This window comes from Bubalus kerabau, chromosome 17 (assembly GCF_029407905.1).
Source record: "Bubalus kerabau isolate K-KA32 ecotype Philippines breed swamp buffalo chromosome 17, PCC_UOA_SB_1v2, whole genome shotgun sequence".
Classification (NCBI taxonomy): domain Eukaryota; kingdom Metazoa; phylum Chordata; class Mammalia; order Artiodactyla; family Bovidae; genus Bubalus; species Bubalus kerabau.
In genome coordinates, this window is record NC_073640.1 from 21,623,328 (window position 1) to 21,638,488 (window position 15,161).

Below are 15,161 nucleotides of genomic sequence, written 5' to 3' on the forward strand. Positions count from 1 at the left end.
TGTACATATATGTATATCTGTACACACTCATACATGTATGTATATGTGTGTGTATGTATATATATATGTATATATACATAGAGTGCACTAATTTAAAAAGATCCATGCACCCCAATCTTCATAGCAGCATTATTTATAATTGCCAAAATGTAGTTGTGTTGCTGTTGTTCAGTTGCTAAGTTGTGCCCAACTCTTTGCAGCCCCATGGACTGCAGCACACCAGGCTTCCCTGTCCTTCAACAGTGTGAAAGGGGAGAAACAGGAATCTGAGAAAACAGCTCATTCTTATTTGAAACAGAATTTGTCTGCAGATAATTGATTACTAGCATTTTTATTGTCTCAAAAGGGAGGAGGATTCTACGCAATCCAATTCAAAAATTCCCTCTTGACAAAGATAATTTGTAGGAATATGGATGGTTGACTGGATCACTGACATTGATCATGTCAATTATTGCTTGGCTGAATTTTTTTGTTTTAATGACTGGTTAAGGGTAGGGCTTCCCTGATAGCTCAGTTGGTAAAAGAATCTGCCTGCAATGCAGGAGACCCTTGTTCGATTCCTGGGTCAGGAAGATCCACTGGATGAGGGATAGGCTGCCCACTCCAGTATTCTTGGGCCTCTCTTATGGCTCAGCTGGTAAAGAATCTGCCCACAATGCAGGAGACCTGGGTTGGGAAGATCCCCAAGGAAGTGAAAGGCTTCCCATTCCAGTATTTTGGCTTTGAGAATTCCACGGACTGTATAGTCTACGGGGTCACAAAGAGTCAGATATGACTGAGGAACTTTGTCTTTCACTTTAAGAATTATTAGACTGGTTAAAGGTTGCACTGCCTCTAAGACTGATATGGATTCTGGAAGGGCTCCTAAGTTCATTAAATAGTTTTTTTGTTGTTGTTCCGTCGCTAAGTCATATCTGACTCTTTGTGACGCCATGGATTGCAGCATTCCAGGCTTTGTCCTTCACTGTCTCCCAGAGTTTGCTCAAATTCATGTCCATTGAGTTGGCAGTGTTATCTAACCATCTCATCCTCTGTTGTCCCCTTCTCCTCCTGCCTTCAATCTTTCCCAGCACCACAGTGTTTTCCAACAAGTTACCTCTTTGCATCAGGTGGTCAAAGGATTGGAGCTTCAACATCACGCCTTCCAATGAATATTCAGAGTTGATTCCCTTTAGCATGGATTGGTTTGATCTCTTTGCAGTTCAAGGGACTCTCAAGAGTGTTCTCCAGCACCACAATTCAAAAGCATCAATTCTTCAGCGCTCAGCCTTCTTTATGGTCCAACTCTATTAAATAGTTCAGTATTTTTTAGCAGAAATGTTAATTTCTTACAGGAGATAGTAATGAAATAGATCCCAAAGTTCTCCCTGGGTTTAAGGTTTTGAACGTTTTTTTTTTTTTTGCTCATCCCTACAGTGGGAGAAATAGCAAGAATCTATCTCTCCCTATTCTGTCTAGATTGCTTGCCCTTCTCTTTCAGTTCAGTTCAGTTCAGTTGCTCAGTCGTGTCTGACTCTTTGCGACCCCATGAATTGCAGCAAACCAGGCCTCCCTGTCCATCACCAACTCCCGGAGTTTACTCAAACTCATGTCCATTGAGTCGGTGATACCATCCAGCCATCTCATCCTCTGTCGTCCCCTTCTCCTCCTGCCCCCAATCCCTCCCAGCATCAGGGTGGTCTCTATTCATTTAAAAAAATGGCATGCTTATTTTGTGCCAGGTTTTGGCCAGTGTTGAGAAGACAGTGATGTGTTAAAACAGGCAGTCTTATCCTCACAAGGTTTAGTGTGCAGTTGGACAGAGCATGGGCATACTTATAACTTAAATTTCCTTGTGTATAGTTGTAATTTTGAACTGTGCTTTGAAGCAAAGGAACAAGATAAATGTCATTTCAAGAGAGATCCATCTCAGGCTTCAAAATCAGAAGCGGCATCTATGAAGAAGCGACTCTTGCATTCACCAGGACACGGGCTGGGTCTGGGGCTTGTCCAAAATCCTAAGGCAGGAGAGAGGTTGGCCCTTTGGAGGGTGGCTAAAGGACTGGATGCAAGAGGTGACATGAGATGAAGCTGGAGGCTGGAATGAGACACTGCAGCCAGCCAAGGTTTTGATCCCTGTCCTAAGAGAAAGTGAAGCCACTGAAAGGTTTCAAGCAAAGGAGTACATATGAGAAAGTTGGAAGGATATTTCAGTTTGAAAAAAAAAAAATCACTCCAGCTGCTCTATAGATGGGCAGAGTGGGGAAAGCAAGGCCAGAAGGCCATGTAACAAGACAAGAGCAGACAATAGCCTGGACTAGGGAAGTGTACAGATCAGTAACCAGATAAGAGAGATCTAGGAAATTAAGGTTACCAATGTATGCCTGGGGTTTCAACTTTTCCCTGTACCTAAACCTGGTCTTTGATAGGCACACGCTTCTGTACAACTTTACTTACACCTCCATGATTATTTTCCAAAATATGCTAAAGTAATTAATCATTTCCCTTACTAGAAAGTCAACTCTTTGAGGGCAGGGTTGCATGGAGTGGAACTTTTCTCCCATACATTGTTGACCTGCAAGCTATGTATCTATTGGGTGCTCAATATATACACGTAATTATAAAGAGTACATATGCTATGCTATGCTAAGTCACTTCAGTTGTGTCTGACTCTGTGCGACCCCACAGACAGCAGCCCACCAGGCTCCCCCGTCCCTGGGATTCTCCAGGCAAGAACACTGGAGTGGGTTGCCATTTCCTTCTCCAATGCATGAAGTGAAAAGTGAAAGTGAAGTTGCTCAGTCATGTCCGACTCTTAGCGACCTCATGGACTGCAGCCTACCAGGCTCCTCCATCCATGGAATTTTCCAGGCAAGAGTACTGGAGTGGGCTGCCATTGCCTTCTCCAAAAGAGTATGTAAGATTCTCCTATACTTTCCTCCTTTCTTATTACTTACCATAATTGTAATTAAATAGTTATTCATATAATTATATATTATTTAACACACCTCTCACTAAACTGTAAACTCCATAAGGACAAGGGTAGGGTCCATATCTGTCTTGGTTATTGCTTTATCTCAATGCCCCACACTGCACCTGGTACTCAGTAAATATTTGTGAAAGAATCCTTCTGTTAAGTAAAAGTTTCAACCAAACATTTATATCATGCTTATTTTGTGCCAGTCTCTGTCTTAGTGTCTTACAAACATTAGACTAGTTTTTCTCATTACAACTTCATTGGGTATATATTATTGGTATCCCTATTTCACTGATGAGGAAACTGAGGCAGGAAGATTAAGCAACTTCTTAGGGAGTCCATCTTATGGACCAATACATGGACCTTGTCTAGGACAGGACCTGGGCTAGGCACCGAATAAAATCATGGTTAATATTTTGGGGCACTAGTGGTAAAGAAACCGCCTGCCAATGCAGGAGATGCCAGACACGTGTGCTTGATCCCTGGGTCGGAGAAGAGCCTCTGGAGAAGGAAATGGCAACACACTCCAGTATTCTTGCCTGGAAAATTCCATATCCATGGGGTCGCAAAGAGTCGGACAGGACTGAGCACAAAGGATAGGAGAGGATAATATTTTTTGAGTATCAACTATAATACACATATCAGGTTTGGAGTTAGGGGCTTTACATGGTATTTTGTTAAGCCTCACACTAAGGTTAGGCAAGTTAGGTATCCTTAATCGCCCTCGATTATTATGGAAATACGTAAAGGTTTGGCAGATTCAGTTTCTTGATAGACGTCACTAGCTCAGTGGAGGAGGAGACAGTGCCATCGTTCAAACGCAACCTTTCCTCTTCCGAGCAGGTCCCCAGGACCTGCCTCTCCGTAAGGCCTGGCCCCGCCCGCCGTCCCCTCTACGCCTGCGCGCTCCCGGCGCCTGACCCCCGCCCCCGCCGCCGACTCGCCAAGCGCAAGCGCAGTGCTTCTCCATGTGGGCGCGGGCCGTCATCCGGCCCAGCTGAGCAGTGGCACGTAAACCCCTAGGTTGCAAGACCCTCCTGCCCGCCTGCACCGTCTTGCTGTAGCCCTCCTCTCTCGGTCTTCCCACCCCCACACTCCACCACAGCGCACTTCGCAATGGGCAAGAGCCGGACGAAGCGCTTCAAGCGACCTCAGTTCTCGCCTACGGGCGACTGTCAGGCCGAGGCGGCGGGGGCGAACGGGACGGAGCCAGAGGAGGACGACGGGCCAGCGGCGGAGCTGCTGGAAAAAGTGAGGCGAGGGCTCGCCGGGGCCGCGCGGGGAGGGGCGGGGGAGCAGGGGCGCCGAGGCCCCCAGCCGTGCCGCGCGCCCCTGCGCGTGCGCTCTGCTGTCCCCCTGACCACTTGCTCTGTCCCGCAGCTTCAGCACCCGAGCGCCGAAGTCCGCGAGTGCGCCTGCGCGGGGCTGGCCCGGCTGGTGCAGCAGCGGCCGGTGCTCCCGAGCCTGGCTCGCCGGGACGCCGTGCGCCGCCTCGGGCCGCTGCTGCTCGATCCCAGTCTGGCGGTGAGGGAAACAGCTGCCGGCGCACTGAGGTGAGCGGGGAAGGGGGATCCGGGCTGGTGCCCTCGGATCCGGGCATCGGCGTCCAGCCAGCGCCTCCTGTGCGCCTGGCACCGTCGCTCATGGGTTTCATCCTCAGTGCTCTTGTCTGCGGCACAGCTCGGGAGGGCCAAGAACTGGCTATGCTCTCCTGTTTGCAGAGGAGGGATCTGAACTCAGGCTTCGGATTCCGGAGGACCTCATGAGCCCCGAACTACCCGTATTCCATCTGTCCGCCTGACTGCTTCAACTGCAGTAGCCATCTGCCAAGCGTCCTCTGCTCAAGGCTTATTAGCGCACGTTGTACCCTCCCCAAGGAGACTTCATAGAGTCCTGAGGTTCGGTGAACTCTTCCATTGTATGTGCCAGATTTTCTAAACGCGAGGGATTTTGAGAAAGCAGAACACTGAACAAGACAGCCAGGATCTGTGCCTTCACAGAACCATGTTGATGCAGACAGGGAACTAGTAACCAGATGGAACGTAATATTAGGTTTTAAGAGGTGGTATGGAGAAACCAAGGAGGTGATAGCCGGAGGTGAGGAGTTACTTTAAATTGGATAATCTCTAGATAACATTTGTGATCTAAGAGCTGAGGTAGCCTAGAGCCAGAGGTGGACACACAAGGGGAAAAGCATTCCTGACATGGAGTACCAACAGCAGAGGGCTTGGCACGGTTAAGGAAAGGGAAGATTATGTGGCTGAGCAGAGTAGAGGGTGCACATTATAGGGATTCCAGCTGGAGAGACAGATAAGGACTCTGGTGCAGAGCTTAAGGACCTATTCTAAGCTAGAGAGACGGGTCTAATTTGCCTTTTCAAAAGGGCTGGTAGCTGCACTGAGAATGGACTGTAGAGGGGGCCAGAGTGAAGTTAATATTTGTAGTTCTCATCAGATCAGATCAGATCAGTCGCTCAGTCGTGTCCGACTCTTTGCAACCCCATGAATCACAGCACGCCAGGCCTCCCTGTCCATCACCAACTCCCGGAGTTCACTCAGACTCACGTCCATCGAGTCAGTGATGCCATCCAGCCATCTCATCCTCTGTCGTCCCCTTCTCCTCTTGCCCCCAATCCCTCCCAGCATCAGACCCAGCATCAGAGTCTTTTCCAATGAGTCAACTCTTTGCATGAGGTGGCCAAAGTATTGGGAGTTTCAGCTTTAGCATCATTCCTTCCAAAAAAATCCCAGGGCTGATCTCCTTCAGAATGGACTGATTGGATCTCCTTGCAGTCCAAGGGACTCTCAAGAGTCTTCTCCAACACCACAGTTCAAAAGCATCAGTTCTTCAGCGCTCAGCCTTCTTCACAGTCCAACTCTCACATCCATACATGACCACAGGAAAAACCATAGCCTTGACCAGACGGACCTTTGTTGGCAAAGTAGTGTCACTGCTTTTGAATATGCTATCTAGGTTGGTCATAACTTTCCTTCCAAGGAGTAAGCGTCTTTTAATTTCATGGCTGCAGTCACCATCTGCAGTGATTTTGGAGCCCACAAAAATAAAGTCTGACACTGTTTCCCCATCTATTTCCCATGAAGTGGTGGGACCGGATGCCATGATCTTCGTATTCTGAATGTTGAGCTTTAGGCCAACTTTTTCACTCTCCACTTTCACCTTCATCAAGAGGCTTTTGAGTTCCTCTTCACTTTCTGCCATAAGGGTGGTGTCATCTGCATATCTGAGGTTATTGATATTTCTCCCAGCAATCTTGATTCCAGCTTGTGTTTCTTCTAGTCCAGTGTTTCTCATGATGTACTCTGCATGTAAGTTAAATAAGCAGGGTGACAGTATACAGCCTTGACGTACTCCTTTTCCTATTTGGAACCAGTCTGTTGTTCCATGTCCAGTTCTAACTGTTGCTTCCTGACCTGCATACAGATTTCTCAAGAGGCAGATCAGGTGGTCTGGTATTCCCATCTCTTTCAGAATTTTCCACAGTTTATTGTGATGCACACAGTCAAAGGCTTTGGCATAGTCAATAAAGCAGAAATAGATGTTTTTCTGGAACTCGCTTGCTTTTTCCATGATCCAGCGGATGTTGGCAATTTGATCTCTGGTTCCTCTGCCTTTTCTAAAACCAGCTTGAACATCAGGAAGTTCACGGTTCACATATTGCTGAAGCCTGGCTTGGAGAATTTTGAGCATTACTTTACTAGCGTGTTGAGATGAGTGCAATTGTACAGTAGTTTGAGCATTCTTTGGCATTGCCTTTCTTTGGGACTGGAATGAAAACTGACCTTTTCCAGTCCTGTGGCCCCTGCTGAGTTTTCCAAATTTGCTGGCATATTGAGTGCAGCTCTTTCACAGCATCATCTTTCAGGATTTGGAATAGCTCAACTGGAATTCTATCACCTCCACAAGCTTTGTTCGTAGTGATGCTTTCTAAGGCCCACTTGACTTCACATTCCAGGATGTCTGGCTCTAGGTGAGTGATCACACCATCGTGATTATCTGGGTCGTGAAGATCTTTTTTGTACAGTTCTTCTGTGTATTCTTGCCATCTCCTCTTAATATCTTCTGCTTCTGTTAGGTCCATACCATTTCTGTCCTTTATCGAGCCCATCTTTGCATGAAATGTTCCTTTGGTATGTCTGATTTTCTTGAAGAGATCTCTAGTCTTTCCCATTCTGTTGTTTTCCTCTATTTCTTTGCATTGATTGCTGAAGAAGGCTTTCTTATATCTTCTTGCTATTCTTTGGAACTCTGCATTCAGATGTTTTTATCTTTCCTTTTCTCCTTTGCTTTTCGCTTCTCTTCTTTTCACAGCTATTTGTAAGGCCTCCCCAGACAGCCATTTTGCTTTTTTGCATTTCTTTTCCATGGGGATGGTCTTGATCCCTGTCTCCTGTACAGTGTCACGAACCTCATTCCATAGCTCATCAGGCAGTCTATCTATCAGATCTAGGCCCTTAAATCTATTTCTCACTTCCACTGCATAATCATAAGGGATTCGATTTAGGTCATGCCTGAATGGTCTAGTGGTTTTCCCGACTTTCTTCAATTTACATCTGAATTTGGCAATAAGGAGTTCATGATCTGAGCCACAGTCAGCTCCTGGTCTTGTTTTTGCTGACTGTATAGAGCTTCTCCATCCTTGGCTGCAAAGAATATAATCAATCTGATTTCGGTGTTGACCATCTGGTGATGTCCATGTATAGAGTCTTCTCTTGTGTTGTTGGAAAAGGGTGTGTGTTATGACCAGTGCATTTTCTTGGCAAAACTCTATTAGCCTTTGCCCTGCTTCATTCCGTATTCCAAGCCCAAATTTACCTGTCACTCCAGGTGTTTCTTGACTTCCTACTTTTGCATTCCAGTCCCCTATAATGAAAAGGACATCTTTTTTGAGTGTTAGTTCTAAAAGGTCTTGTAGGTCTTCATAGAACTGTTCAACTTCAGCTTCTTCAGCGTTACTGGTTGGGGCATAGACTTGGATTACTGTGATATTGAATTATTTGCCTTGAAAACAAACAGAGATCATTCTGTCGTTTTTGAGATTGCATCCAAGTACTGCATTTTGGACTCTTTTGTTGACCATGATGGCTACTCCATTTCTTCTGAGGGATTCCTGCCCGCAGTAGTAGATATAATGGTCATCTGAGTTAAATTCAGTAGTTCTCATAGCTCTCTATTTATTCTGTTTCATTCATTAATGTAGTAGGTTTATATTGAGGGCCTGCAGTGGTAGGCAGTGGGCTAGTGGGAGTGAACAAGACAAATAATTTCAGTCCTTAATGGATCTTAACAGTATTGAGGGAGGCAAGCATTATGCAAATAATCATGTAAGTGTGTAATTACAACCAATGATATTTACAAAAGGTGCTGTGGGAAGGGGTTCGGGGAAAAAAACTAAGGGCTTGATGTTTGAGGTAAGATCTGGGGGGTGAGGGGGAATTAACCAGTTGATGGAGAAAACAACACATGCACTGGGAGCTCCTGGACGATGGTGAGACATCTTCTCATTTCTCTTCATAGCCTGAGTGCCTAGCTCAGTGCGGTGCACTCAGAGGGTAAGCCATGTCTTTACAATTAAATGTAGTCAGGATTGTTTCAGGGAAGGTCATTCTCAGTAGCCTCACCCTTCCGATCCTTGAAGTCTTGACTCCAGGAAAAGGTCCCTTCATACAAGATCAGGCAGGAGAATTCCCTAGCAGTCCAGGGGTTAAGACTCTGAGCTCTCACTGCTGAGGGAGCAGGTTCAATCCCTGGTCAGGGAGCTAAGTTTCCATAAGCAGCATGGCATGGCCAAAAAAATAAGATCAGGCAGTAATTGATTTACATTAAATAGAAGTCTTCCCTCTCCCTGGGTACTGCCTCAGTCCTGAGAATTACACTGTTACAAGACAGAGTCATCTGTTTACTTCATGTAGAGCAAGGATCAGAGCAGGTGGAATTCTGTGGATTGGTTCTTCAGTGTCTTAGAGGAATTGTAAAGCTATTTCAAACGGGAAATGTTAAGTATGGGTAGACAGAAATAAACTTCAGTGCTTAGTATGTTTCATGACATGTGATCTGAAACTGGTGTGTTTTAAACTTCTTGTGTAGAAATCTCAGCGCTTGTGGCGGTTTCGAAGTCTGTGATGACATGGTGACCAAGGATATCATGACCCCGCTGGTTGCACTGCTGAAAGAGGTATGCTGCTTTCCCAAGTCTCTGTTAGTGCACGCACTCGAACAGTGTGGGGTTCTGTCTTGTTTCTAAGTACTTTGGTGTCATGTTGTCTCCCCTCAAAACATTCTGTAGGAATTGTGTTTCTTTTCCTGCAAACACTGATCTCTCATCGTTGACACTAGTCTCTAGTTTATCCCTGCTACCTTTATTTATCTGCTTGTTGGAAAAGACCTTCCTAAAAGTATAGACTGCCTCCTTTAGACGTCAAGCTTCATAGGATAAAAATAATTTGTGTTTATTGGATGCTTAATTATGTGTCTTGTGTGTTATTTTACTGAATCCTCAAAGCAATCCTATTTGGCAGGTATTCTTTGTTATTCCTGTTTTACAGAGGAGGAAGCTCAAGCATGGACATTAAGAATTTGCTGAGAAGACTAGATTAATTTTTCAAATTTTCTAATGTACCACCTTTATTGCAAGATGCAGTTCAGGGATTAAGGAATTCTCCCCCTGTCATGCCTCTGGTCCACTGTTCTGTATTGATGGGTAATTTTCACTTGAGGCCGTAGAAAGAATATCCAGGTTTGATAAGAAACACCATCATCCAAGGGAAAAGACATCTTGTCCCTTTAGAACAGTAATTCTCGTGGGGGTGATGTGCCCTGCAGGGGACGTTTGGCAATGTCTGGAGCCATTTTTGATTGCCACAGCTTTGGACGAGGGGTTGCTACTGGTAGTGCCTAGAGGCCAAGGGTGCCGCTAAGCATCCTACACTGGGCGTGACAGCAAAGTGTCCCACGTGCACCACAGCAAAGAATCATCCCGTTCAAAATGTCAGCAGTGCCAAGTTTGAGAAGCCTGATGGAGAGGATGTCATGGATTGTAGGAGCGGGCAGAACTGCAGAGGGGTTCAGAGCACCCACTTTGGAGCCAGGATGCCTGGATCTGAATCCCGCTTCACTAGATACTAGGCTGCGCCCTCAGCAGGCTCTCTGTACCTCACTTTCCCATTTGTAGCAGGAGATTGGGGATAATAGTTCATCTGCGTTATAGGTCTGTCGTGACAATTAAATGACTTAATAGACATGGAATGCTTAGAATAGTGCCTCGCACTTAGAAGATGCCGTATAGATGTTAGCTCTTATTATGGATTATTTTTCTTTGCCTTATATATTATCTTGACCAAGTTAGATAAAATATTTTGTATTGATTTTACATTTTCACTTAAGATGTGAAATGCTTTATATCCAGCTTGTACAGTGACTTGTGAGAACTTGATGGGCTGGTGTTAACTGTCATTTTTGATGTTTAGTTTTTGTGATGCTTCACTGCCTTTTGCATTTCTGCTTGTTTATTCTTTTGAACAAAGGTGCTAATCGTGGTATTTGTTTACAGTGTAGTACTGGACTGGATTCAAATGAGATGTCTCCTCAGAAAAAAAAAGATCAGAACAAAAATTCTATTGAAAACATAGCCAACGAGGCCATAAACGTGCTGTGGAATATATGGTAAGATGCTTTCCAGATGCATCTTCCTGCTTCAACACTACTCAGGCTTCTACTCTCTCTGTTAAACTGCAGAGGAATCTCTGTTCTCCTTTGTAGGCCTGTAAATCTGCTAATGCATCTGTTAATGCTTGGTAGCAGATCTCGTCAAGTGGCCTAAGATCAGCTGTCCTTCCCAAGCCCTTGTCCTCGTAGCATCACTGTATCTTTTTTTATTTTTTTGCCTTTCTGTGTGGCATGCAGAATCCTAGTTCCCTAACCAGGCATTGAACCTGTGTCAGTGCTCCTCGGAGTCTTAACCACTGGACTGCCAGGGAAGTCCCACTGCATCTTGCCTTGCTTTACAACTCTTCTATCCAGTTATTGCTGCCAACAGAAATAAGAGAAATTGTGGTCATTGGTGGTCCCTGCACCCCTTCCTCCCCCACTGCCTGTGTACCTTAAGCAGCAGTTGTCTTAAAGCTGGCCAGCTCCAGTGCAATAGATACTTTGATCTGGACTGAGACAGGGACCACGGACCTTGGTGAGTGCCATTTGACAGGGAAGTCAATGTCCGAGAAGAGCTCCTTTGGCCCCAGTGGAAAGGAGACCACGCTCCATTCCATCATTGTAGCAGTGGAAGGGGACTTGGAGATGGAGGCATGCTTTTAGGAATGGAGATGGCTAGAAACACAACCTGGATTTTTTTTTTCCTGCCCCATTTTATTGGACCACATTTCTAGCTGGAGTCTGTCATAGTTCCTTATTTTCCATCAACAGCCATGGTTATTTCTGACCTCTTAGAGGTATCTCTCAGAATACAAGGTTAGGTTGGATCCTGGAAAGCTGCCTGCACTGCTTGACTACCTACAGGCAGTCAAACTTGCCTATGGTTTCTTTCTTGCTTTTTTTGGCTGCACCACTCGGCTTGAGCGGTCTTAAATCCCCGACCAGGGATCAGACCTGGGCCCCCAGCAGTGGAAGCGCAGAGTCCTAACCACTGGACCACCAGGGAAGTCCCTGTGATTTCATTTTGAACTAGTGGACGCATTCCACCAGGGAAATAGGAGAGGTCAGATTTGAGGAAATGGCACGCAGGCAAGCTAGTGCGTGCTGTTTTTCTAATAACTTTAACTTATATAAATTGTTGAATTTGCAGTGTTTTTTTTTTAATTTTTGAATTTGGAAATGAAAAAAAAATTTTCTTTGAAAAGTGCCTGAAAAAGTGGTCTAGTAATCTTTCTTTCCTGAGTGCCCGTGAGCCCTATCTATATCATTTCTGGTTATCATAGCTCTTAACACTTTCGTTGCATAGTTTATGTTTAAATTATGTTTACACATGTATATGTTTTATTATCTTAACATATATATGCTTTATTTTCCTGACTATACGTGAGCTTGCTGTGGGCTTCTTGAGGGGAGGTTCATAGCAGTGTGGCAGTAACTAGATGGAAGGAGGGATAGATGGATACGCAGACAGGAAATAGTTTATCTTTAGACAGCAGGATTGGATTTAATCATTTAGTCAGCTCTGTCAGTGGTTAATCTGTCATGTGTGTATGTGGTATGTCTAGAGGAATATGCTTCTCTGGAACCATGAATAAAATTGTTATCAGTAACTGTTTACCCTATATTTAGCATGTATGTCAATTAATAACATTGATTACATTCATTCTGATTCTTGTATTAGAAGATACTGTAATTTCAAAAATATTTTTTGTAACAGTTTCTCTGTTGAAGATTGCAGAATGTTATCATTATAGCAGTCTAGATGGAATAATTAAAACTTAGTTTTACTTTCTTTTAAACGTGTGCTTTTTATATGATAAAAATAGAGGCCTTTAATCCTTACTTTAATTTATTATTACTGTGATATAGTGGAAAGACAGGTAGACTGGATCCAGGGACTCACCACTAACAAAATGTATGATCAATGGACAGATCACTTTACCTTTGGGGGTATGGGTTTCCTTGTCCACAGAAAGAGGAATTGAAGCAAATGATTTCTAAGGTCTTTTCCATCTTTAACCTCCTGTAAGGAAGCTGGCATGTAGATAAAGAGATTGGCTAATATATTGTACTGTAATTGGAATAAAAATTCAGATAGCCAGCTGTATTCATGCACAGTGACTATGAATGGGCATTAATTTCTTCATCTGTAAAAATGGTGGGGGGTTGACTACAATTCTGGTTCTTTTATAAAGCCTAATTATTTTTTCATGAATTTCTGTGGTTGATTTCTTAATGTTAAAATGTGAATAGTAAAACTTTTTTTTCCCCCTTCAATTTAGTGAATGCAGTAGTAGAGCAGTATCTATATTCAACAAAGAAGGGTGTTTGGAGATTGTATTAAAGTATTTAAGTAGGTTTTCCACCAATGTTGACCTGGCTATTTCAGTAGGTAAGTGAAGAAAAGTTTGTGTGCCCTTATTCAAGATTTTTTATTCAGACATAACTTATTTATTCTACGGGAGTGATTTTTTTTTTCTCATTGTATGTAAATGCATCGCTGAGTTCTATTCTGAATCTTTTAAAATGTGTGATTAATTCTTTAATTATTCATGCAGTTTTCCTGCTTTTGTCTCTAAGAGGGAGGAAAGGGATTATGTGAGCATATGTGGTTTCTAATGTCTGAACATTCTTAGAAGTTTTTATTAACTTTTGAAAGTTTTTATCTCCCATTTACGGAGAAGCAGTAACCCACAACTGCCAGGCCTTTGAGCCAAAGTTAATTGGAATGTAGACGATAACCTCTGCTTTTCTTGAGAGAGGAAGATAGTGATTGGAATTTCACGTAGGCCTGCTTCCCTTCCAGACAAGGAAAACAGAGTCTGGCAGCGTTAGCAGCCTTGGCTCCCTCGCTTTCTGCCTGTGGGGTTACAAGCCACTGGGGGCCCTCACTCAGCAGGGGGAGGAGACAGAAACCAGGGGGTGGGTTCTATCTCAATAGAATGCGGGGGGGCGAGTGGAGAAATAATGGATAAGAAGCATTTTTTATTCAACCCTTCATAACAGTAGGCATCTGTCCTTTTATTTAACTATACTTTTCTCCTGGCAAGGACAAGTTTATTCCCCTTACTGAAGTGTGTTCCCCTTACCGATGTTTCTCTTGGCTCTAGTGGAAATAGAACAGAGAAGGAAAAAATAATAGTGGAATAAATACTATTGGGAAATATTTTTAAATCAGTTTCTCAAAATGGAATCTTTGGCAGAGGGGAGACTTGTGAGTAAATGTGGATTTTAAAAACACTTGAACTAGAAAATTGGCAGGTGACTTTTAGTCTCAGAGGACAGTCTTTATTACAATAAGAGAATTTCAGGAAAGTTCATAGCTTTGAAAAGAAAAACTTCGCTTCTGTTTTTTGGGCCTTAAGTTTTGTAGATTTGGTTATTTCGTTTTTTTCCTAAAGAACTTTTAAAAAGAACTTTTAAAAAAGGGGATCAGAATAAACTAACTTTACAGTGTATAGCAGTATTTTCTTTGGCACTTAGCTAGGTTCATAACTTTTTAAAGGCAAATGTCAGATTGCTTCTGTTTTGAAAATCAAGCAAAGTTTATATATAGTAAAGTGAAATTCTGAAATTCCATGCTATGTATTAATACAGCTTTCTTTGAGCTCATGCTGTCTTAGCAATCACAACTTACCTTGGCTTTTTGTTAAATTTTGAATTTAAGTAGTCTTAATGAAAAAAAAATTACACTTGGATATATGTATATGTTCATATATGCATACATACGGATTTGTATATAAGTGTATTTTGGAATGCAGACTAGAGCACAATAATAACATGTATTTTGACTACTAATTTGGATGGAAATGATCTGCTTTGGAATTTTTAGACCTGGAAAGAAATGGATTTTATGGAATGCAGTATCTCAAAGAAAATAAATTTGGGCTTCCTCATTTGTGTGTCAGAGGTCTCCTCTGTCAAGCTTTTCATGCAGTCCCAGTTTTCTACTTTCAGTTAATTATTTCTAATTTACAAGTTATAATCCATGATCTTGTTTTAATTGCGAGAGAAGAGTTAAGTGCTGAATGAATCATACGTCTATTAACACTTTACCCATCTCTTAATTTACTCATATTTTTGTATAAAATACCTTTTTTCTTTAATGTGCTGTATCATAAATTAACTTTTAAGATCATGCTGAATTTTTTACATGTCCCCAAACCTAGGGCTTGTCATAGACAACACTTGTCCACGCGCTGGTGTTTAGCCTACAGGCTGTTTGCTCCTGGTCTGCGACGAGTACAGAAATTGAGGCCAAATCTTTATAAATGTTTATAGTAATTCCACATTGTCACGGCAATTGAGAGCCTTTTAATTTATAAAAGTATAGTTCTGTAAAGGATTATAAGTTAAGAAAAAAGAAAAGTCTTTCATAGCTCTGATAATTTGGGAAGCCTCATTTGCACGAACTATGTTTGAGGAAAAGGGTGAATCTCCTACAAAATGTGTTCAGAGAAGTTCTAAGGATGCAAATTTTTTTTGATGAGTCATTTTGGTTTAAATTATCCAAGCGGACTTGTTTCTGAATATTTGATTT

The 15,161-nt window shown here is 43.0% G+C and overlaps 1 protein-coding gene across 1 annotated transcript in view; it reads left to right on the top strand.

Annotated features, from left to right (window-relative positions):
- The first annotated feature begins 3,906 nt into the window (after positions 1-3,906).
- Positions 3,907-15,161, top strand: part of HEATR3 (HEAT repeat containing 3) — a 39,079-nt gene continuing 27,824 nt past the window's right edge. The window contains exons 1-5 of the mRNA XM_055552372.1: positions 3,907-4,207; positions 4,337-4,509; positions 9,062-9,149; positions 10,524-10,636; positions 12,904-13,013. Coding sequence (XP_055408347.1) covers positions 4,073-4,207; positions 4,337-4,509; positions 9,062-9,149; positions 10,524-10,636; positions 12,904-13,013 — 619 coding nt within the window. The 5' untranslated portion in view covers positions 3,907-4,072. The remainder of the gene's footprint in view (positions 4,208-4,336; positions 4,510-9,061; positions 9,150-10,523; positions 10,637-12,903; positions 13,014-15,161) is intronic.